The 23,697-nt window shown below is 39.6% G+C and overlaps 1 protein-coding gene across 1 annotated transcript; it reads left to right on the plus strand.

Annotated features, from left to right (window-relative positions):
• Window positions 1-21,805: 21,805 nt before the first annotated feature.
• LOC147317056 (immediate early response gene 5-like protein) lies at window positions 21,806-22,901 on the plus strand. The gene has a single exon (XM_086313658.1). The coding sequence runs from the start codon at window positions 21,950-21,952 to the stop codon at window positions 22,826-22,828; it is 879 nt and encodes a 292-aa protein (XP_086169784.1). The 5' UTR covers window positions 21,806-21,949; the 3' UTR covers window positions 22,829-22,901.
• Window positions 22,902-23,697: the final 796 nt, after the last annotated feature.

Below are 23,697 nucleotides of genomic sequence, written 5' to 3' on the forward strand. Positions count from 1 at the left end.
CATCTAAAGGCAGACAAAGGCAGACTTTGCAAGGGGGTACATTTTCACTGCTCAAGAAGCAGGTTTATCGAAGTCCAGCTCTCCTAAATGTCGAGGACCTGGACAGGTTTTATGACTCTCATTGCCATACGACCTGTTTTATACACACATATATATATATATATATATATATATATATATATATATATATATATATATATATATATATATATATATATATATATATTTGTATATTTGTATATTACATACTTAAAAAGGGAAAAAAAAGATGTTACTACATTGAATTTGGATAGATTTAGACATGGAAAAATATGACAAGATTTTGAGAAAGTTTGCAATTGATTACTTTGTTGTTTGTGTATCATTCAACCTTTTTACTTTTTTCTTATTTCAATTTTTTAAATGTCATAATTTTTTTTAAATTTAGAGCTTTGGGTTGCAAATGCGGTGGAGGAAGCACACTTGGAGTCATGGATTCTCTTCACACGCATGCAATTTATTTACAAAAAAAGAAATACTGATAGCCAGGCAGCACAGGTTGGTGGTACGACAAACCTAAAAGGAACTTGAACAAACAAACTTAAAACCGTTTAAAAAAAAGAAATCAACTAAACTCATAAAGCTTAAGCTTCTCCCCAAAACAAATCATGTAAGCATTAATCAATTAGCTTATACTATACACTCTTACCCAAAACATGACAAAGATATTGCGTTTATCACTTCTGAGACTTCTATACAAAAATCACAAATACAGAACTTTACTGACAGTAATTAAAAGACTGTTTAAACAAAAGACTGTCAAACTCTCCTGTGTTTCTAACTACTTGGTAAGATCCTAATTCCCTCCTATAGTATAAAGAGACTATTTCCTGTACGGCAGTCTGGACCTCAAAGATGGTAGCAACATAAAACAGAGCAACCTTCAAGCATTCTGGTAATACTGATAAGCCAACTTTGCAATAAATGATTCAGAATACATGGGCCCATTGTGTAATTATTTTATGGTATGAAATTATAACTTGGGAAATGCTTAGGATTACCAGAAATATGCATTTTATTTCACTCACTTAGGACTTCAAACAAACCTGAAGAAGGAATGGTCTACAGCCGCATTAGCATCACATTCACAACTAAAACAACAACTCTATTTTGCCAATAAGATGTAATAAAACAATGGAAATTGCCATTCTAGCATGTTGTGGGCTATATGTAGCCTTAGTCCTCCAGAGGCATACCGGGTTACCCTGTGACAGGGCTGTTGGTTGGACATTTTAAATGTATTGGTGGTTTCAGTTTGAGCTTTGTGGTTCCAAAAATCGTTTGTTCTTTGAATCATCATACACCATATTAGTACCTCACAGAAGCGTGTCCCACTGACGTATTCATAACTTGGAATTTTAAAAAAAATTCCATTGGGGAATTTTTGAGAGCACAATATGCAGGTTCAAAGTCAGAATTCAAACAGGTGACAGTAATCGTAATCATTCATAATATGAAAATTACTTTACAATGTTCTGCTGGGAAACTTTGGTTCCTGGTATTGACTTTAACATTGTTACAGAACAAGCACACTCTGACAGCATTCGTTTCTGGCAGCATTGGGCAACATGCCCTGCAATACTGTAAAACCTGCTCAGGAATGGTTCAAGGATCATGAAAAAGACCTGAAGACATTGTCTCGGTTTCCAAACCCAACAGATCCCATGAGCCATTCACAGAAAGACAGAGTGTAGTTCCCCCATATTAGCTTCTCTTCACTGGCTCCCTGTTAAATCCAGAATCAAATTTAAAGTCCTCCTCCTCATCTAGACAGTCTTTATTAATAAACCAAAAGACCACTTCACTCTCAGACTACAGGCTTACTTGTGGTTCCTAGTGTATTTAAAAGCAGAATGGGACACAGACCCTTCAGTTTCAGGCCCCTCTTCTGTGGAACCAGCTCCCAGTTTGGATTCAGGAGACAGACTATGCTTTTAGGATTAGACTTAAAGCTTTCCTTTTTGATAACAGATATAGTTAGGCTGTATCAGATGACCCTGAACCTTCCTTGAGTTATTCTGCAATCGGCCTGCTGCTGGAGGGTTCCCATGATCCACTGAGCATTTCTTCTTCACTCCCCTGTTTTCACTCGCTGTGTTTATGACCCACTTTGAATTTAATCAATAGTTATTATTAATCCTTGTCTCTCTTCCACTGTATTTTTTCTCCAATATTTCTACTCTGTCACCCCAAAACAGCAGATGACTGCCCCGTCCTGAGCCTGGTTTTGTTGGAGGTTTCTTCATCTTAAAAGGGAGTTTTTCCTTCCCACTGTCACCAAGTGCTTGCTCAAAAGGGGTTGTCTGATAGTTGCTGAGTTGTCTGAGTTTACTCTCTGTTATTGTAGGGTTTTTACCTTACAATTTAAAGTGCCATGTGGTGACTGTTGTAGAAATTTGGCACTATATAAATAATACTGAATTATAGATAAAATTAAATTCACAACCCACAGTATCCAAAATGATCCACTGTGGATTTATGCTCAAACATAACACAGTCGTTTATGTGTCACGGGAACCTTACGCAATAATATGCAGGTGGTATTAATCAGTCAATTAATTAAAAATCAGGTGGAGAAAGAGCTATCACACTTCCTAGACAAAAATGTAGCATCATCTCTGTTAGCATTAGAGCAGGATTACAGCTGTGCTTCAGTACAGTCTCACAAAAAAGTAACAATCTTTACATTTAGACAGCCACTTTTCATTTATTTCTAAAATTTATGCTAAGCTAAGCAAACCATCTGTTAGGCAGAGGAACATACATATTTATCATTCACATTATAGAGTGATAGAGATCTTACATGTAAGTAATGGAAAGGGCAAAATGTAAAATGTCAGACTGTATTCTGTATTGCCTTGTGATCCCATTAACTTACACTGAAATATACAGTATGTATTGTTTTGGAGCAGGCAGATCATGCTTCTACAGCACTCTTGCACAAGCAGAAGTAGAGCACATGATGGCAGTGCTAAAGCAAAAAAACAAAAAACAAAAAAAACTGATGAAACTTTACTTACTGTCTCCAGAAACTGGAGTGCTGCCATGAGCGCTGGGTTTCCCCTAACTCTGCGAGTATTTCATGTTGGACACCCTTGAACTCCCTTTCCTGTTTTCCTGCCTGAGCATGTCGCATTGAAGCACGCCATTCTGTCTGTACAGGTGATCTTACGCACAGGAAATGGAAACTCTGATTGTGTATGTGTGTGTGCTGCTTGAGGTGGGTGGGTGCGTGGGGGTGGGGGTGGGGGGTGGGGGGGGTGAAACAGGATATGTTGGGAATAACACAAAGCACAAAAAGTGTCACATGATCTGAAGCGAAGGGTTGATTTATTTGGCTTCAGAAAGAATCTGTTGCATGTGGTTTGGAGGAGAGAATGTTTTCCTTCTTTGCTCTCAGTGTGCTCAGACACAACACATGGAAACATTTTCTGAGAGGCCATGGGTCTGTGAAAAAAAAAGAGCTCCAGACATTTTATTTCTTCTCCCTCTTTTCATAGCTTTTTTAGAACTTTTTTCTCCCTCAAACTGATTGAATTACATACATCTGTTTGCCACATGTAGAAAGAAACTCCCTAATGAATATTTGTATTGCATTTGATAATCACGATGTGCAATTAGTTATTGATTTTTTTTTTTTTTTGCAATATTTGTCACTCTTACATGTTTTAATATTAGACAAAGATAACCCAAAGAAATACAGATGCAGTTTTTAAATGATGGATTAAGGATTAAGTTATCTAAAACCATCTGAGCCTAAGTGAAAAAGTAGCTACTCCCCTTAAATCATAAATTAACTGCAATTAACCACTTTTTCTTTAAAGCTAGCCACACGGACGCCTGATTACTGCCAGACCTGCTGAATCAAGAAATCACTGAAATAAAATCAGTCTGACAAAGTGAAGCAGGCTAAAAGATCTCAAAAAGCAATCATCATACCATGATCTAAAAAAACCCCTGAGAAACAAAGTCAGTGACATCTATCAGTCTGGAAACGGTTGTGAAGCCATTTCTAAGGCTTTTGGACTCTAGTCAACTGTGGAGAGACCCATTATACACAAATGGAGAAAACTTGGAACAGTGGTTCCCAAGAGTTGCAGGGCTACCAAAAGAACTCAAAGAGTGCATCGACTCATCCAGGAGGTCACAACAGGACACAGAACAGCATCTAAAGAATTACAAACCTCACTTGTCCTGGTTAAGGTCAGAGTTGAATAATAAGAAAGAAAACTGAGCAAAAATGGCATCAATGGGAGAGCTGCTATGTGAAAGCACTGCTGACCAAAACCCCCACAAAGGCTCGTCTTACATTTGCCAAAAAACATCTTGATGATCCTCGAGACTTTGGGGAAAATATTCTCTGGACTGATGAAACACAAGTTGAACTTTTTGGAGGGTTTGAATCCTGTTACATCTGGAGTAAAACTACCACACCATGTAAGTGGTAGTGTGATGGACTGAAGCTGCTTTGCTGCTCCAGGATCTCGATGCCTTGCCATTATTGATGGAACCATGAATTCTGCTCTTTACTAGAGAAGGTCGAGCCTTCAGTTCATGCCCTGAAGCTTAAGCACACTTGGGGTTATGCAGCAGGACAATGATCCAAAACACACCAGCAAGTCCACCTCTGAATGGCTCAAAACGACTTAAATCCAATTAAGATGCTTTAACCTTAAACATTACCTTAGGCATAACCTTAAACATTGTTGTTCTTGCTTGAAAACCCTCTAATGTGTCTGAATTGAAACAATTCTGCAAAGGAAATTTGCTAAAATTCCTCCACAGCAATGTGAAAGACTCATTGCCAAGCTTGGTTGCAATTCTTGCTGTCAGTGGTTGCAGAACCAGTTATTAGATTTAGGGGGCAATTCCTTTTTCAGATAAGGCCAGCTAGGTTTGGATAACTTTTATTCTTCAATGAATGACATCACCATTTAAAAACTAGATTTTATATCTACACCGGCTTTCTTTGTCTAATATTTAGATATGTTTTATGGTCTGAAACATAACAAAAAAATAAATTAGGAAGGGCGCAAATACTTTTTCACAGTAGTGCATTAATAGTTTTAGTAAAAATCTACTGTAAGCCTTGTGTACCAAGTGATGGGATCCTCGTTGGTTTCACGAAAGTGTGGCAAAGGATTTATATCAATGAACATCCTATTTACAGCCTCTATTTCAGTCTGTAATAAATATACTTCCACTCATATGAGACAGTTGCATGTCTGCTCTATTGTCTGCCATAAATATGCTGGAAGGCTTGGTTAAATATTGATAACACCAATTTTCTGCCTCCCCCCCCTTTACCCCACACACCTTCTCTCCATCACCACCCCACACAAGCAAGTGCACACACACACAAAACCCCTCCTCATTTCCCTCCCTCTATCTCGCGGTTATTTCACCCTCACAGTAACCTTGCTTATGCATATTGCATATGTAAATAAAGCACCCCGCCTCTGAAGTAATTGTGTGCATCTTCTACAGAGCTGCACATCTCAGCTTAGAGTTTAAGAAGAAGCACTGAGGACAGAGTGAATTCTCTTTGTTTACTAGTGATTCTTTTCTGTTTGAGCCCAACTCAACAACTAACTGTTTATCGATAAGCAAAGCACTTTAAGCTCACTCCTATATCTGTCTCATTTTAAGATTAGGTATGTGTGGGGCGTGGAGTCCACAGTTTGTGAAATTTAAAATTATCTTTTAAGAGAATAGAGAATTAAGCCATGACAATTTCACCAAGAACTTCCATCTTCTGTGTGTTTGCAGTGCTTCACTTGTTCCATATTATAGCCTTATTCAAAAATGGACTAAATTTATTTTTCACCTCAAAATTCTACACACAATATCCCCTTAATGACAAAGTGGAAAAAGTTTGCAAATTTAATAACGATAAAAAATATGACGTGTACATGACAATTCAAAGATGTTTGCTAATTACTTTGAAGCAGCTTTGGGGACAATTACAGTCTCGAGTCTTTTTGAGTATAATGCTACAAGCTTGCAACACCTATTTTGGGTCAGTTTCTTCGTCGGTGCGCAGCCATTTTCAGATCTCGCCAGAGATGTTCAGTTGGGTTCAAGTCTGGGCTCTGGCTGGGCCACTCAAGCACATAAACATAGTGGTCCCAAAGCCACTCCTTGGATGTCTTGGCTGTGTCCTCAGGGTCATTGTCCTGCTGGTAGATGAAGCTTCTTCCCAGTCCGAGGTCCGGAGCGCTCTGATGTCCCTGTACATTGCTGCGTTCATCCCTCAACCCTGACTTGACTCCCAGTTCCTAAAGCATAGCATGATGCTACCACCACCATTTCTGTAGGGATGGCATTGGCCAGGAGATGTGTGGTGCCTGGTGAACTCCAATCAAACACCTGACAATTTATCATTTAAAACAGGAAACAGCTCAATTTTAAGTTTCATGGCAAAGGCAGTAAATACTTGTGTACATGTTATATTTCTGTTTTTCACTTTTAATAAATTTGCAAGAATATCAAGCAATTTCTTTTCACTTTCCTGATTATAGCGTATTGTTTTTGGTAGAATCTTGAAGTGAAAAATTAAATGAATCCATATAACCCTAACATCAGAAGGGCCCGTCAACAAAATGTTTGAGTGAGGTTTACTACTTCATTCAGGAACATACTGAATATTATTTAAGATTTATCACTTAAAGTGTGCACTATAATAATGCATTATTAGTTATTTTTTTAAGTATTAACTGGAAACACACAAAAATGCTTGTCTAATTGAAAGCTGGAAGTAATGCTTACAGCACTTTTTAAACTTTGGTTTTCCTTACTTTTAAAGGTTTGTTTATGTTTACTGTATTCATGTCAACTCAGCTCTGTGAGCTTTCCAAGCGGTAATTCGTAGTGTGTCTGTGTTACCTGACACTGTATAGCCAGTGTTTCTAGTACTTTGTCAACATTAAGGGGAAATCTGGAATAAAAATATCAGATTGTTAATGTTACATGTCCAAACAAAAAAAATCAATGTTCAAAGTATCTGTGTAACCGGTGTGATTCTGCGTTGTGTCTGATAAAAAAGGTAAAAGAAAGAAAGACCTCCAAGTAAATAATTTGCCCACTCCAGCTCCTCTCCCACAGGGGAATTGTAGGAAAAGGGCTGGCATTTATTTTTACATTAAACATAAAATATGCATTTACACGTAACATATTTGACATAAGATAAAACAAAAACAACAACATGAAATCCGACATCCATCCATTTGCTACCGCTTATCCTTTTCAGGGTTGCGGGGGGCGCTGGAGCCTATCCCAGCTGTCATAGGGCGAGAGGCGGGGTACACCCTGGACAGGTCGCCAGTCTGTCCCAGGGCCAACACACAGGGACAAACAACCATTCACACTCACATTCATTCGCACATTCACACCTAGTGACAATTTGGATTATCCAATTAACCTATCCCCACAAGCTGCATGTCTTTGGACGGTGGGAGGAAGCCGGAGTACCCGGAGAGAACCCACGCAAACACGGGGAGAACATGAACATGAAATCCGACATACCTGATAAAAAAGGTAAAAGAAAGAAAGACCTCCAAGTAAATAATTTGCCCACTCCAGCTCCTAGACCAAATACAAACAGTGGGGAAGAGGGTTAGCTCAACCCACCACAGCTCCCAAGCTAGCAAGGAGTATATATTCATGCTAGCATTTATGGCGCCTAAAACACATTTATGATACACACATACTACACACTTATAACATCTTACAAAAACAGGCTTAATAATGACAATAACTGAACTAACATCACAATCATAAACATCAGGGTGGCTAAATATGAATTATGTGTGTTTCAGGGTGTTGGAAAGAAATGACACCCACCTCTCCCACAGGGGAATTGTAGGAAAAGGGGAGAGGCAAAAGGGGTACACTGTATTTATAGTATTGCACCAAAGAAGAAGAAGAAAAGAATGAGGAGGGGCTCTAACTGATAATGAACACAACTACAGGCTTGGAGGTCCTAAAAGTCAGGTATAAAAGGAGCAGTTTGGGAACACATTTTGTGTAATTATAACAATGTGATTTATGACTCTGTTACATCTGCACGGATTTTACATATTTATTCAATAACTTTAGGCTGCTAAAGCATCAGTGTAATTTAAATCCCAATTACGAATTATTTTGTAAAAACAAGATGAACTCATATCTATCTTTTGGTCTCAGTGGTAGTCAAACTGTAGCTGTATGAAGTAACAACTGCTGATAAATAAAAGAGACTCACAATTTCACTAGAAATTGTTTGAAAATGTCCAGGAATATTTACTTTGATTAAAAATTTCCAAACATAAATGTGTGCCTTCTCTTTCACACTTTTGAATGAAATTCGGTAGCTCAGTTTTCAACTATTTATCCTACTGCATAGCAATGACATTTTATCAACTATGGGATCTGATTTATAAATTATGTAGTTATATTCTGCAGTTAGTTCCAATATCACTATGCCTATATTGTACATATAACATATAACGTATACATATAAAAATGTTGGACAAAGACACAGAAGACAGACGTTTTACAGTTTTGCCTTTGGACCCTGCCACAATGGATTTTAATTCAGACAATTAAATGTGATTGAAGTGCAGCGTTTCAGCTTTAATTCAAAGGGTTTTACAAAAACTTAGCATTAACTGCTTAGCAATTATGCCTATTTTTAAAAACAGTCCCTTATTTAAGGCTCAAAGGTAATTGCAAAAACAAACAGAAGTTTAAATATAAGCACTGAGTGTTCTTGACTTGGTTAACTGATGAAAAGTTGTCTTTCTAAAGTGTGGACATAAGTCTGTCATCATGCACTTTCAATGTCTTCTGTGGTCTTTCCGGACTTTTGGTGTTGCTGAGCTTTCCAGTGCATTCCTTCTTTTTTAAGAATGTACTAGATTGGTTATTTGAACACTTCTTAAGTTTTACCTACACTGCAAAGCTATGAAATACAAACTCTGAATTATCTTCAAATATTATATTTGCTTTATTTGTCATGAAATAACAAGGGACCATGAAACTGTCAGTCAATTATCCAGTTTCTTTTCAGCCTCTCAGACTGAGGGATTGTCTACACTGATAGCTGCAATTTCTAATCAGTTTATGCCAAATTTTTGTTTAACCCCTTAAATTAATGGAAAGTCTGTACTTTAGTCACATATTGATTGTTTGATTTAAATTCCAATGTGGGGAAACCTCATGGAGCTAACTGTATATTGTAAATTTGGTAAATTGACCCATTTAATTTCTTTTCTGCATCTAAGTGCTTTCTGTCTTGCATTCACACTCCAATGCACACATCGGAAGCATCTTGGGGTTCTGCATCCTGCCCAAGGATACTTTGGCATGCTGACTGGACCAGCCAAGAATCAAACCACCAGCCTTCTTATGACTAGATGACCTGCTCTACCTCCTGAGCCACAGTCACCATATATTCCCTAAAGCTATACTTTATTATACTTTGTGGCTGTCTGATTATGGCAAATATAACAATAATAATTATTATGGTCAGAACTGAAAGAACAATAATTGAACCCAATTGCTCAGTGAACTTTTATCAGTGGCATTCCTTGAATTTAATTCAAGAAATTTCTCTACTTGCAGTAATTCAACTTAACAGAATAAATAACGAAGATATGTGAACTGGGTACATTTGGGTTACTATGCTGTGCTATAGTAGCTTGAGCTAATACAATTCTTTAAAAGCCAACTTAGTGTGACTAGATACACCGTGGATTTAGAGTGGCTTTGCTCTCAGTAAATTATGAATGTACAGTCTGACACTAACGGTTATATTATTAGGATTGCCTCTAACAGCAGATCTAGTGTGAATGAACTCTCATGTGTCTAAAAGCTCTTTGTGGAGAAATTATCTGACATCTGTGCCCCACATCTGTTTGTATGTACACATAGACACAGATGGCTTACATCAACACCTGGATGTGACTTTGATTTCCTGCCAAATAGGTGGATCGGGATGACAGTCACTATTATGGGTATCATGCTCTGTTAATACTGTAAAGTGCAAATTGGCACGTGTGCAGGCTCAGGAATGTAGTTTAACAGAAGAGTATTATGTTGTATTTTACAATACCGAGTTTGATTCACGTGTCTTTTTTCATAAACAATTATCCCCATTTTGCACATAGAAATATTATTAATGGTTATACATGTTACGTTTGCCACCTCTCTGCATGGATTTGGGGTTACAAAAAATTGTTTATAACACTGGTGACAGTGTCAAAGTATAAAGAGTCCCTAACCCCAGATTTCTGTTCCACTTTAAAGAAAATAAATAAAAATGAAATGGCAGTACCTTACATAAATTATTATATATTTGGTTTCATATTAGCCACTGATTTGGTAATGATCAGACACTTTATGTGTATTTGTATTCTACTTCATTTGTATTTTAATCATGTTGCATTGCTTCTTCTTTTTTAAACCTTTTTATGGTCTTTGCAAGCGGAAGCAAGAAAGCCCATGACATGAGCTTTTTGGGTCTTTAACTCTCCTGTTATATCCTCCTGAGAACCGAGGAAAAAGTATGTGGCAGCAGCGTAAGGTTTTCACAAGTTTTATTGTAAACACAAGAATAAACAATGGTGAGACGGGAGTATGTGGTGAACCATGCCTTCTGTCTGGGTTCATACCTGGAAGCAGGCATCTGGCAGTGGTCAGCATTGTGATGCTGCCAATCCAAGGGATGGCTAATGGTTGAAGAAGGCCAGAGGGTCGTTGATCCAATTAATGATGGCGGATCGGGCAGACTGGAAACATAGTGTCTATTGGGAGTGCTGGAAACCAGGTCTGGTTCATCCAGAAGAGCCTGGTGAATTGTCTCCTTGATTCCCCGGGTGAGGGAGCCCAGTCTACATGGTGATGGGAGGATGTTCTCAGGTTCTGACTGGTCGGTGTTGGAAGAGAATTGGAAGAGAATCTGGTTGTTGTTGGAAGAGAATCAGTGGATTTTATATTTCTGGAACCTGGATGATAAGAAATGAAGAAATTGAAGCGGCCAGAAAACAAAGACCAATGAGCCTGGTGAGCATTGAGCCTCTTGGTGGCTTTAGGGTAAGTTGTGGTTGGTCCAAATAATAAACGGTTATTCGGTTCCTCCTAGCCAACGTGACAATTCCTCTAAGGCTAACTTGACAGTGAGTAACTCATAATCCCGCACATCATAATTTTGTTCTGGGGGTGTTAGTCAGTGAGAGAAAAAAGCACAAGGCTGCAGCTTACCTTGAGGTCCAGACTGCTGAGCGAGCACAGCCCCAGGAACTGAATCACAGACATCCACTTTCACAATAAACTGCTTCACAATATCTGGGTGGACACGGACGGGTACAGAAGAGCTGAAGAGTTGTTTCGGTTTGACAAAGCTGCCTCAGCTTCTTTCTTTTTTTTTTATAACTTTTTATTTGTCAGTTTACAGTATGAGAATACAAAACTTACGGTCAGCATAGGAGACATACACAATTCCAGTAATAGCATCTTCTTACATCATGGTAATATTCAATTATTCAGTACAAAGGGAGTACACAACCCATTTTTCCCAGAGCTTCTTGAATTTCTCAAGCTCGAGTCTAAGGGCAAAGGTAAGTCTTTCCATTCCAAAAATTTCTTCCACTATCCCACGCCATTGGGCCCTAGTTGGAGGGTCTGCCTTTTGCCATCTTCGGGTTATGGCCTTCCTGCAGCCAGCCAAAAGTATTTTCAATAAATAATTATCTTTATGTGGGAGTGCCGTAGGCAATTTGCCAAGATACAACGTATCAAATGAATAGACTATTTTAATCCCAATTATTTTGTATATCTCAAGGGCCACCTCCCCCCAATATGGCTGGATCCTTGGGCAGGCCCAGAAGACATGAAAATGGTTTGCCATGGGGGTTCCACAACCTCTCCAACATAGGCCCTGGCTCTGTGAGCCTGTTTGCCGAGCTGTGAGTTTAGGAGTGATAAAGAATCTCACTACATTCTTCCAACCAAACTCTCTTAAGGACCTTGAATTTGCAGTGGTAGCCTGAGAGTCACATATTCCCCACCAGCTGTCCTCTGAAATTAGTGAGCCTGATTCCCTCTCCCATTTCTGCTTAATGTACAACGTAGAGTGATTTTTAGAGGCTTGTATACTACCGTATATTTTTGAGACCATCTTTTTAGAGTCCTTTCTCTTGTATGCCTCTTGGAAGATATGAATTAGGTCGTATTCGTTTTCATCTCTGATTAGTAACGTCTTGTTGTAATAGTCTCTAACCTGCAAGTATCTAAAGAAGTCATGCTTTGCCAGTCCATATGTATCTGAGATGGTTTCATAGCTTTGGAATCCCCCATTTGTTGCTAGTGAACAAAAAGAAGTAATTCCTCTCTGAGACCACTGTTTAAAGGTCCCATCCAGCCTGGCAGGCACAAACTCCGGGTCATAAGCTATCCAATTCAAGGTCCTAGCCTGTTTTTCTATTTGTAGTTTCCCCACTACCCTGAACCATAGTTTCAGGGTGAACCGGGTCAAATGGTTCAAATCTTTGTAAAATTTTTCAGCTTGGTTCTTATTTCCTAAAAGTGACTGTAGTGGGAAGTCTAATTGTGTAATTTCCATATTTTTCCATTTAGCTTCAAAGTTTGGGGAGCACCAGTTTACCAGGGGCTTCAGTTGTGCGGCGTAGTAGTAATCTTGTAAGCACGGCAAAGCTCTCCCTCCCTTCTCTTTTTTTAGTTGCAGCGTTTTGTACTGGACCCTCGGTCGTCTGCCGTTCCAGATGAACCGTGAGATCCATCTGTCCCACTCGTCAAATTGTTTTTGGGGTATCTCCAGGGGTAGTGACTGGAAGAGATAGAGGATTCGAGGCAGAACGTTCATTTTAATTATTTCTATTCTATTACTCATATCCAATGGGAGGAGAGAGACCACCGAGTTAGGTCAGATTTGATCTCTTTGTTGAGGGGGCAATAATTAATTTCATAGAGTCTAGACATGTCTTTCATTAGGTTTACTCCCAAGTATTTTATTGTGGGAGAGTCCCATTTGAAGTTAAATTTCTTTACAGTTTCCGGTCGAGGTGTATAATTGAACGTAAGGGATTGAGTTTTTTGAATATTTAGTTTATAGCCAGAGTAGTGATTGTAGGCTTTTAGTAAGGTCATCAATTGGAACAAACTAGATTCAGGATTTGTAATAAAAAGAACATCATCCGCGAACATACAAGTCTTGTGTTCTTCACCCCTGATCATTATTCCTTGTATTTCAGAGTTTTCTCTAATAGCCTGAGCCAAAGGCTCAATGTACAAGGCAAACAGGGACGGGCTCAAGGGACAGCCCTGGCATGTCCCTCGCTTCAAAGCAATATTTTGAGACAGGTGCCCATTAATCCTGATCCTGGCTGTTGGGGAGTGATACAGTGCTTCGATACATTAAATGAAGCCATCTTTGAATCCGAATCTTGCTAGTACCCTAAATAGATATTCCCAACCCGCCGAGTCGAATGCCTTTTCGGCGTCTAGGCTGACCAACATTGCACTAATATTTCCTGATGTTATATGATCCATCACTTGTAGCGTTCTCCTCAGGTTGTCCTGGGTCTGTCTATTTGAGACAAAGCCTGTCTGATCTAAGTCTATCAGCTCCGGGATAATTGATTCCAGTCTCTTAGCTAATATTGAAGCAAATAATTTATAGTCCACGTTAAGGATAGAGATTGGCATGTACGAGCTGCATTCTTTTTTATCTTTGCCGTCTTTTGGGATAATTGAGATAACTGCTTCTCTCCAAGATTGTGGGGCTACTCCTGTTCTTAGTGTATGATTAAAGCAATTAAGCAGCACTGGTGTTAGTTGTGTCCTAAATGCTTTATACCATTCGGACGGATAACCGTCTGTGCCCGGTGCCTTATTCGCCTTCAGCCTGGAAATGGCTTTATGCAGCTCTTCAGCAGTTATCTCAGCCATGAGTTTTTTATCCTGCAATTCTCCTATAGATGGTAGGTCTAATGAGTTTAGAAAGGCTTCCATCATTGTATTCTCTACTAGGGGAGGTTGGGTATATAGGTCTTTGTAATACTGTTCAAATGCCCGTTGAATGTCCTCCCGTTTACTGCAAATAATTTGTGACTCAGGGTTCCTGATTTTATGAATTCTATTCTTTTCCTGTTGTTTTCGCAGCCTCCACGACAGAAGTTTCAGCGCCCTAGGTCCCGTCTCATAATACTTTTGTTTTGTAAATTTGAGCTTTTTTTCAATTTCCTCGTCGTAAATGCTGTTTAAATCTTGTTTAATTTTGTTCATCCTCACCAATATCTGGGGGTCTTTTTGGGCAATATGTCTAGACTCTAACGATTTCAACTCCCCCTGTAGCTTCTCAAGTCTTTTCTGCTTTTCTTTTTTCCTGTGTGCTGTGAGGGCAATAATCTTACCTCTAATGACAACTTTTGCTGCGTCCCATAGAGTATTTGGAGATACCTCGCCATTGTCATTATTTAGTAGATAAGTTTCAAATTCCTGCTGGATTTGTGTTTGTGCTGATTTCTCATTCAGAATACTGGTATTGAGTCTCCAAAGTGTATTTGTCCGCTGTTTAGCGCGGCGCAGGGTTAGATACACACCTGAATGAACAGATAAATCTCTGACCCCAATTTTACATTCCTCGACCTTATGCCAGTCTGATTTGTACATAAAAAAATAGTCAATACGAGTATATACTGAATGGCACGCAGAGTAACAGGTAAACTGTTTATCCCCTGGATGAGAGGCTCTCCACACATCAATCAGACCCAATTCTGTAAGCATGTGTTGGACCATGATAGCATTTGAATTTTTCTTTTGCCGGTGGTTGGATGAGTCTAGTTTTGGCTGGAGTTGAACATTAAGGTCTCCACCAAAAATCAAAACTCCCCGTGTTTCCAAGACCGCTAAATCAGGTAGCTTCTTATAGAAGGATTTGGTGCTTCCTGGCGGGGCATATACATTAAATAATGTTACTTCCTCCTCTTCTAATTTACCCTTTACCAAAACGAACCTCCCGTCTTTGTCCTTTATCTCTGAATACAATTCAAAATTAACAGCATTGGGGATCAATATGGCTACTCCTCTTTTGCGGCCTGATTTATGAGACAAGTAGTAGGTATGCTGGAATCCAAGTTTTTTCAATTTTTCATGTTCTAAAGAAGATAAATGTGTCTCCTGCCAAAAAATTACATGCAGCTTCTCACGTTTCATTTTGGCTATTATTTTGCCCCTTTTAATCGGATTATGTAGCCCATTTACGTTCAACGTGATTATTTTACTTTCCGGGTGATGCATACGACTTTTTCAGGCTGTGGTCCCTTGTGCAACATCACCCATGCCGACCAGAACATAAACAAGAACATCAAACAAGTAATCCCAAAAAACAAAATCAAAGACTTCCAAGTCCGAAGTTCAGGTGGAGCCTCGAGTTGAGAGGAAATCCTCGGTCCAGACGAGGGCCTCCCTCCAGTGTCAGGGAAAATACCCAGCACCAGTATCATTGTTTTATTACGTCCGAATTGCCCAACCGGTACAAAGTTCCTTCTTTAACAAGCTTAGGGAGTAACTACAAAAAAAGACTCTTCACAGGATATGCGGAGAGCAGAGCTACAGATGTGATTTGAACATCCAAAAGCCTGAATATATTCGACCCAGATAATAATAAAAGTAAAATAATCACTGTAGTTAGGGTCATATATGGGATACGAGATGAACTGGTAGAAACTCTTAGATATAGAGTTCAGCTTAAACTGTCATGTGCAGAAGAGATTTCGAGTTATTGGTAGATTTGCTGAGGAGTAATATTTCAACCTCCTCTCTGCATGAGAGCAGGATACCTCACTGCAAAGCTCCAGAGGGGATGTGGAGACCCTCTTGTTTTCACTCGCAGGAGTCGGATGTTCCCGGAGGGGCCCGGTGGAAGCTCCGTAGTTTCTCTCTTATCCTCCGCCGATCCACCGCCTTTCTGCTGCGATCTGCGCCGGCCCTCTCCCACGTTGCTGGTCTCTGCTGTTTCGGCGCCGTGGGGCCTGGTTCCTTGATTTCATCCAGGCAGAATCCTCTCTTCTTCAGGTCTTCGGCTGCCTCTGTCGCGTTCTCGTAGAGTTTGGTGCCGCTATCGAAAAACACCCTCAGCTTCGCTGGATCTGGCATTTGGAAGCAGAGTCCCTTGGCTTCGAGCACTCTCAGGATCCCCACGTACGCCTTTCTTTTCCTAAGGATGTCTGGGGGGTAATCTTGATCAAAGTAAAGCCTTTTCCTGTCATAGCGGACATCCTTCTTTCTCCACGCTGAATGCAGTACCATCTCTTTTATTCTGTACTCCAGAAAGCACAGCACCAGTGATCTAGGCGGAGCGCCTTCTTGGGGCTTTGGGGCGAGCGCCCGGTGGCAGCGCTGGATTCCGAGGTTTGTTTCTGCAACCGGCGGGCCGATTTGAGCCCTTATCAGCTTCGTTACAAACTCTATCAGATCCGGGCCCTCTGATCCCTCCGGTACCCCATGTATGCGGAGATTATTCCGGCGTGAGCGTGCTTCTAGTTCGGTCAGCTTTGCTCTCAGGGTCTCCTGGCTCTCCATCATGAGTGCGAGTGCCTCCTTAACCTCCGTGTCCCATTCTTCAATCTCGGCTATCCTCTGTTCTGCCTCCTCTACCCTTGCCGTGGTAGCCGCTAGCTCCTTTGTAGTTTCTTGAAGTTTCTTGTTAATTTCTCCTTTAAACTCATTCAGTTCCTTTTTCATATCATCGTGGAAAGAAAGTCGAAACTCACTCATTTCACTTTTAAGGTCCGATCTCAGAGCCCGGATCTCATCGTAGATAGCTAGCATGGAGGGACTAGCTTCGCCATTATTCACCTCTCCGCTGCGAGTTTCCTCGGCTAACTCTCCCTTTTCCCGTCCCGAGCTTGGTTTGCCTTTAGGCTTTTTTTGTTTATCCCCATCCATGTCAAGTTTAGGTACTGTTCTTTGTGTCTGAAAAATCTTCCAAGGGGATTATTTCCACCCGGCGGGGAGCCGAAACTTTCAGGCAGCCATTTGCTACCGCGCCAAAACCGGAAGTCCGCTGCCTCAGCTTCTGGGGACCAAGATGAGTAAGAGCTGTGGCTACCAGACTGTAGTTCCTGATAAAATGGCGGTAGAAGTCAGCAAATCCAAGAAAACGCTGAAGATGGTTTAGAGATGTGGGAGTGGGACTTTTTTTTCCCGCCCGCACCTTCAGGGGTCTGTCCTCCTGCCAAAATATAACCCGGAAAAGAGATCAAGGAAGAGTGAAACTCCCATTTCTCTGCCACGACGTACAGGCAGTTCTCCAGGAGACGTTGTAGGATACTATGAACATGGATCTGATATTCCTCAAGGGACATGGAAGAAATAAAAAACATCATTTAAATATACAAAGACAAAAATGTTCAAAAAAATACCTCAACACATCATTTACAAATGCATCGCCAAGTACTCAAAATATCCCAATGGCATATTAAATGCAGTCTTTCATGTATCCTCTTCCCTCATATGAACGAGGTGATAAGTGTTTCAGAGGTCTAGTTTGGCGAAAATAGTGGCCCTGTGGATGCGTTCAAAAGCGGAGTTGATGAGTGGTAATGGACACTTGTTTTTAACTGTAATGTTGTTTAATCCCCTATAATAAATGCAGGCGTCTTACTTTTCTTGGCAATGAAGAAGAAGTCAGCACCTACTGGGGAGGAGGAAGGATGGATGATGCCGGCAGCCAATGACGCACAAATATATTTTTCCATTGCCTCGCTGAGACAGGTTGTTGAGGCAGCTAGAGGGTAACAGAGCCCCGGGGAGAAGGTCAGTGGCACAATCGTAGGGCCTGAGAGAGGGAAGCGACAAGGCTTTGTCTTTATTAAAAACTTCTTGGAGGTTGTGGTACTCTTTAGGGTTGGAGGACAGATATGGGGATGGAAGATTGGTGAGGGAGGTTTGTGTGAACCGGAAGGTAGTAGCGATTTTAGGCAGTTGGCAAGACAGAAAAGCTTGCGATCTTATCACCAGACCAGTCTATATGGGGCTTGTGTTTCTTTAGCCATGGATAACCAAGGATCAGAGGGGTCTCTGGGGAATCAAAAATGTAGAATGAGAGAGTCTTCAAATGATTACCGGATTAGATTGAGTGGACTGGTTCTGTCTCATGAGTGATCAGAGCAAAAACTTGTTTATTGAGAGCAGTGGCAGGAATGGGAGGTTGCAGTGGAATGAATGGGACAGCTAGTTGTTTGGCTACTTCTATGTGCATTAAGTTTACTTGGCACTGAAATCTATAAGACTGTGAAGGGAATGAGTGACCTGATTAAAACAAAGCAAGACTGGTAGTGTTAGATGGGGCTTAGACTTGAAGGAGCCACCCATCCATATCACTGAAATTACTTGCAGGTGGGATCTAGTATGACAACAGAATGGCAAAAAAAAGCTCAAGTGGCAGAGATGTGGCAGGAGGAAAAAATGGAGCAGACCCTTTGGAAGCGGAAGCAAAAGTAACGTATTACACATTACTTTAAAAAAAATTTAATTAAAGTAGTTAGACTGCTCGTTACAAGACTTTCTCATTACTCCGTGAAAGGTCACATAAATGTCTCATAATGACATAGTCAGTTTACAGCTTAAACCCGAGGCTCCAGTCCCACACACCAACACAAACCCCTACCCTAACGAGGACAGACATAACATCTTTCTTTTAGGCTTATGTTTCATCAAAAAGGTAACAACAGAAAGAAAAGGTAAAAAACAGCCCAAAGAGAGTGGTCCTATTTTAGAAACATGAACTGATAAAAACAGAGACTTCAAGCTGGACTGCTCATCACTGCTTTTGTTACCTGTTGAAGATCAGGCTCTGGCTGCTGGGCTGGGGTCAGCATGCACTCAGCATTAATATCAATCTGGCTTCTTGGCTGTCTTTGTGTTTGCATGCTGTCTGTGCAGATGCATGCAAAGAGCCGAAGTTTTGTAAGCAATATAATGTGATTGTTTATGTCCTTAATGCAGTTTCCACTTTATCATCATGGTTTCATCCTTTTGAGCAAAAAAACATAAAATTAATGTCCATAGCTCCACTGATCACAACCTGTATTGCTGTACCACTCCCCCATGGCCCTCCTCCTGCACAGAAACTGAAACCAAATCAAAAAAATGATTTGTTTCTTTCTTTTCTTTCTTTCTGCCATGTGCACAGATAAGTGAAGAAACTTGTAACACAAGTAACAACATATTTATATAATTCTTGAATTTGGTTACATTACGTTCTTCATACTGTTACATAGAATATAGTCATGTTCCCATACCCAACCTTTTCATCATCATCAAGTAACATAGAATATAAAACATAGATCCTAGACTGTTAAGGTGCCTTGGTTTAATCAGAGCACAGATAATAGGTTTATTATATTAATGTGAAATAAGAATAATCCAGTAAACTACAGCTTATGGGCAGCATATTCTAGTGTATTGAAAGACAGAGTAAAAGTGGCTTTAGGGAAAACTGGGAGATCGGATATCTGTAACTGTAACTGTGAGTCTCTAACAAAGAAAGTACTTTAAAAAAAATCACCGAGCACATTTGTAATTAATATACCAACACAAAAAGCAGCCAAACTAAATGTGCAGAGGGGCTTTATTTGTTACAATCACAGGAAAAATGAGACAAGTAAACTCAATACAGTAACATAGCTAAATGGCAATATGAGTGAAATGCTAGTGGGGAAAATGTCAGAATAAAATAAATAAATAAATAGATAAGCTGTAGAGGTGATTTTTATAGAGCATAAATAGAGAGAAACCATACTCTACACCGATTTTCAACTTTAATTCAAAGGATTTAACAAACATTTTACATTAACTGTTTAAGAATTACAACCATCTAACCTCATCGAGAATAGTCTTGAGAAGGTAAGTGTTTCATTCTCAGTGTCTACAATCAAGGCAGACCTTCGTGAATACGAATACAAAGGATTTACAAGAAGATGCAAACCACTGGTTACACTCAAGAACAAGAGGGGCAGACTTTACCAGAAGACATTTAAAAAAAACTTGCACAGTTCTGGAAAAAATAAGTTATTTTAAAAATGACCCAAGATTAACTTGTGCCAGAATGATGGGGAAAGAAAAATATGGAAGTGGAAAGGTTAGGAAAAGCATTATTATGCCATGGACATGGCTGCCAATTGCACCGAGTAACTAGTGTTTATTGATTGAAGTAGACTGCTTATAAAAGTAGTATTATGAAGTGTACTGAAGTACTCTGAAGGGTACAGGGCTATACTTACTGCTGGGTACAACTAAATGCTTAAAAACTGATCAGACAACACACACATAATGAGCCAAAGGAAACTGCAAAAGAGTTTCTCAAGACAAAAAAATGGGATATACTTCACTGAGCAAGTCAGTCACTTGATCCGGACCCAGTAGAGCATGCTTTTCAGTTGTTAAATATAAAACTGAAGTCAAAAAGAACCACAAACAAGTAGCAACTGATGGCAGCTTCAGTAAAGACCTGGCAGAACATCTCAAAGGAGGAAACACAGCATTTTGGGTGTATCCATGAGTTCTAGGATTCGGGCAGTCATTGATTGCAAATGATTTTCATCCAAGTATTAAAACAAATCTTGGTTTGTCGATTTACTTTTGCACATCTAAAAATGGGGGACTAAATATATGTATATATGAAAATGGTTTTAATTCCTTAACAGTTAATGTAATACTTTTGTTAAACGTCTGGAATCAAAGCTGAAAATCTGCATCTTGATTGTTTAATTTAAAATTCATCATGGTGGTGTACAGAGGTAAAATAAAAAAAAAAAATAGCATCTTTATCCAACAATCTTTGGACCTAACTTTGGATTACTATAGTGTAATGTAGAATAACGTGGCATAGTACCATGTTTTATAGTGTCATATCATATTATATTGCAATATACCATATAATATAGTGATATTGTTCTCTCCCAAACTTCTTTAGTTCACCTTATTATTTGCTTAAAATGTATTTATTTAGTTGATTTTGGGGAATTAGGGCTTTTTTTTAAAATTAAGTTCTCATAACTGTTTAAAAGACAATTAAATAAATAATAGAATCAGTTTTTTATCTTTTAGATTCAATCATTATAATCTCGGCTTTGATCCTGTTAAGTGTAATTGTGATTTTTGCCATCAAGCAGCCATAAAATGTAGTATAGTATAGTCTTGTACTGTGGTAGCACATTGTAATATAAAATGTAACAATATAGTAGAGAAAGAATCCTCAGTATATAAAATGATAAAGTAATAAACTGTTTTGGAAAATAATAAGATACATGATTGGAACAGTCAAGAAACTGAGTAAAGTAGATAATGTTGATATTATAAAATGCAACTTAACCCTGTTTTAATGTTCATCCTCTCTACTTATATTCTACATCCACATCATCTAATATTTTTCTTATTTGTTATTACATGTTAGTACATGTTATATTTATAAATTACATCCCATTACACTATTTCACTCTATTGTACTACCCCGCTACATTCGCCTCTGCTTGTTCTTCCACCTTCCATTGCTTTCTGTTTTAGTGCGGACTCCAAAGTCTCCTATTTGTCTGCACTGAGATTTAAAAAGATCATATTTAGTGAAATACAGCTTGCCTGCTCCTACGTGCATTTTGAATGAGGCTAGTAGTGATATTTGCGTATAACAGAAGCACCTCCTCCCTCCCATTGGACAATGTGTACGTGAGGGCGTGGCAAGGAAAGATGAGAGTTGCAAATCCATGCCCTTACTGGGAAGACATGGAGCGCTATGGACACAGTCTACACGAATCTGATAGGAATCTCAACTAAAGGCATCACTATTTCACCAGTTTGGAAACAAACGATTTGAGAGACCGAGAGCAAAGAAAGGGTGGCCCGACTGAGGATGGAGTGTGCATTTGAAGCACAGAATCTGATCTCCATTTCTTTGAGGAAAATCCAAAGCTCCAGGACGCAGAGAGGAGGCATCAAGCTCCACAAGAACTTACTGGTAACGTACGTACTGAGAAACGCCAGGCAGTTCTACATGAGCAAAAACTTGTCGCAGATGCAGAGGACGAATCCGTACGAGGATGTAACCGTAGTCCGAGAAAGGCAAGAATACCTCGAATGGACGGGGAGCTTCACGGAGTTGGCTGATGACTTCTACTGCAACTTTACTGGGGTTGAGTCGGACACTTGGCACTGCGGAGCGCACCAGCCCAACGGTCAGCCTGCAGAGGTGGCGCACCAAGGCGCATCTGCCTGCGCAATGGATTCACCGAGTGACTCTGACCTCATGGTTTCGGACGCCTGTTGGAGCTGTGCGGACAAATCCTCCTGGGAGTTATCTATCCCGAACACGCAAGCCAACCAAAAGACTGTCCTGGACTTGGACACCCATGTGGTGACTACTGTCACGAACGGATACTTCCACACAGACTGTTGCGCGCAGCCCAAACAGCCGCAGGGCGCGCAGTGCTACACAAAAAAGCGAAAGATTGACATAAGTTATCATATCGTTGATCCAGAGTTTTATTTGCCAGACTTTGCGCCAGTGCCGTGTAAAAGAATGAGGAGTGATGATGATTCACATTCAGACTCTGACCAGTTGGACAGCACAAACATCTCCAACCTGATCTCGGTGCTGGGCTCAGGTGGGCTATCTGAGTTTGTGAGTTGGCAGCAAACGGACCTTGAGCAAATATTCGCCACTCAAACAATTTGTTTAAAACACACGCTGTTAACAGGCAGCGGCTGGACCAGAGCAATCGAAGCATTTTGATATGTATGACTATGTGTTTTTAATTTCTTTGTATCGTTTTATTTTGCTGCTTTTAAATAAATCATGACACGACTGCAGTTCTCTCTTGGACTTTTTATACAAAAACAGTGCTGAAATTATACAGAATGGTCATATGCATTTCCATTACTTTTTGCACATTGACATTTCCTGTGCTAGTGCGAATAATTTCTACACAGCATGACTAAACTGTAACCTTTATTTAAATATTATTTTGTGGTGGTGATTTTTTGTTAAATTATTTTTTTCTGCGGGAAAACCGGAGTCACTGGTTTGTATTTCCTGGAGAAATAAGTGAATGCTGTTTTCTCCTTGGAAAGATGTTGGACGACTACCACCATGTGGCCAGAGAAGATCTGTGCAGCTTTGTGCAACAGTTCAACGAGAATTCTTATTCTTATTCTTATTATGTAAATATATATTTATATCAGGGCCTGCTTTGATTAATCAATAAAACAAACAGTCTAAAAACACAAATGCATTGACTTCAAATTACTTGGAAAGAGGGCGCAGCGGTCAACTTAGAAATACAGACAGATTTTGTGTTTTTGTTCTTCTTCTTATTATTATTATTACAGTTATTATTAGTAGTAGTAGTAAATGTGCCATCATTTCACTGAACTTGGAGGTTTTAATATGCAATTTCTGAACACAATAACCAGAAGTAGTAAAAGACAAATGCTTATTAGCAGCTCTTGTGGAACATTTGAATCCATTTTTCCTAAAATGAATAAAACAATGAGCTGAGGAAGCTTTCATGCGGGTAGAGGTTTAGTGTAATTATTTGTTTTGAAACAGCAGTCTCACGTGTGCCAAACTCCACCTAGAAAAACACTTTTCAAGGAGAGAGA

The sequence above is a fragment of the Aulonocara sp. 'chitande type north' Nkhata Bay genome, linkage group LG12, assembly GCF_057382095.1.
Source record: "Aulonocara sp. 'chitande type north' Nkhata Bay isolate Kocher_YH1m ecotype deep benthic linkage group LG12, A_spYH_male_GT1.1, whole genome shotgun sequence".
In the NCBI taxonomy this organism is placed as follows: Eukaryota; Metazoa; Chordata; class Actinopteri; order Cichliformes; family Cichlidae; genus Aulonocara; species Aulonocara sp. 'chitande type north' Nkhata Bay.

Coding starts and splice junctions, on each gene's coding strand:
- LOC147317056 (XM_086313658.1), top strand. CDS start 21,950: ATGGAGTGTGCATTTGAAGCACAGAATCTGATCTCCATTTCTTTGAGG.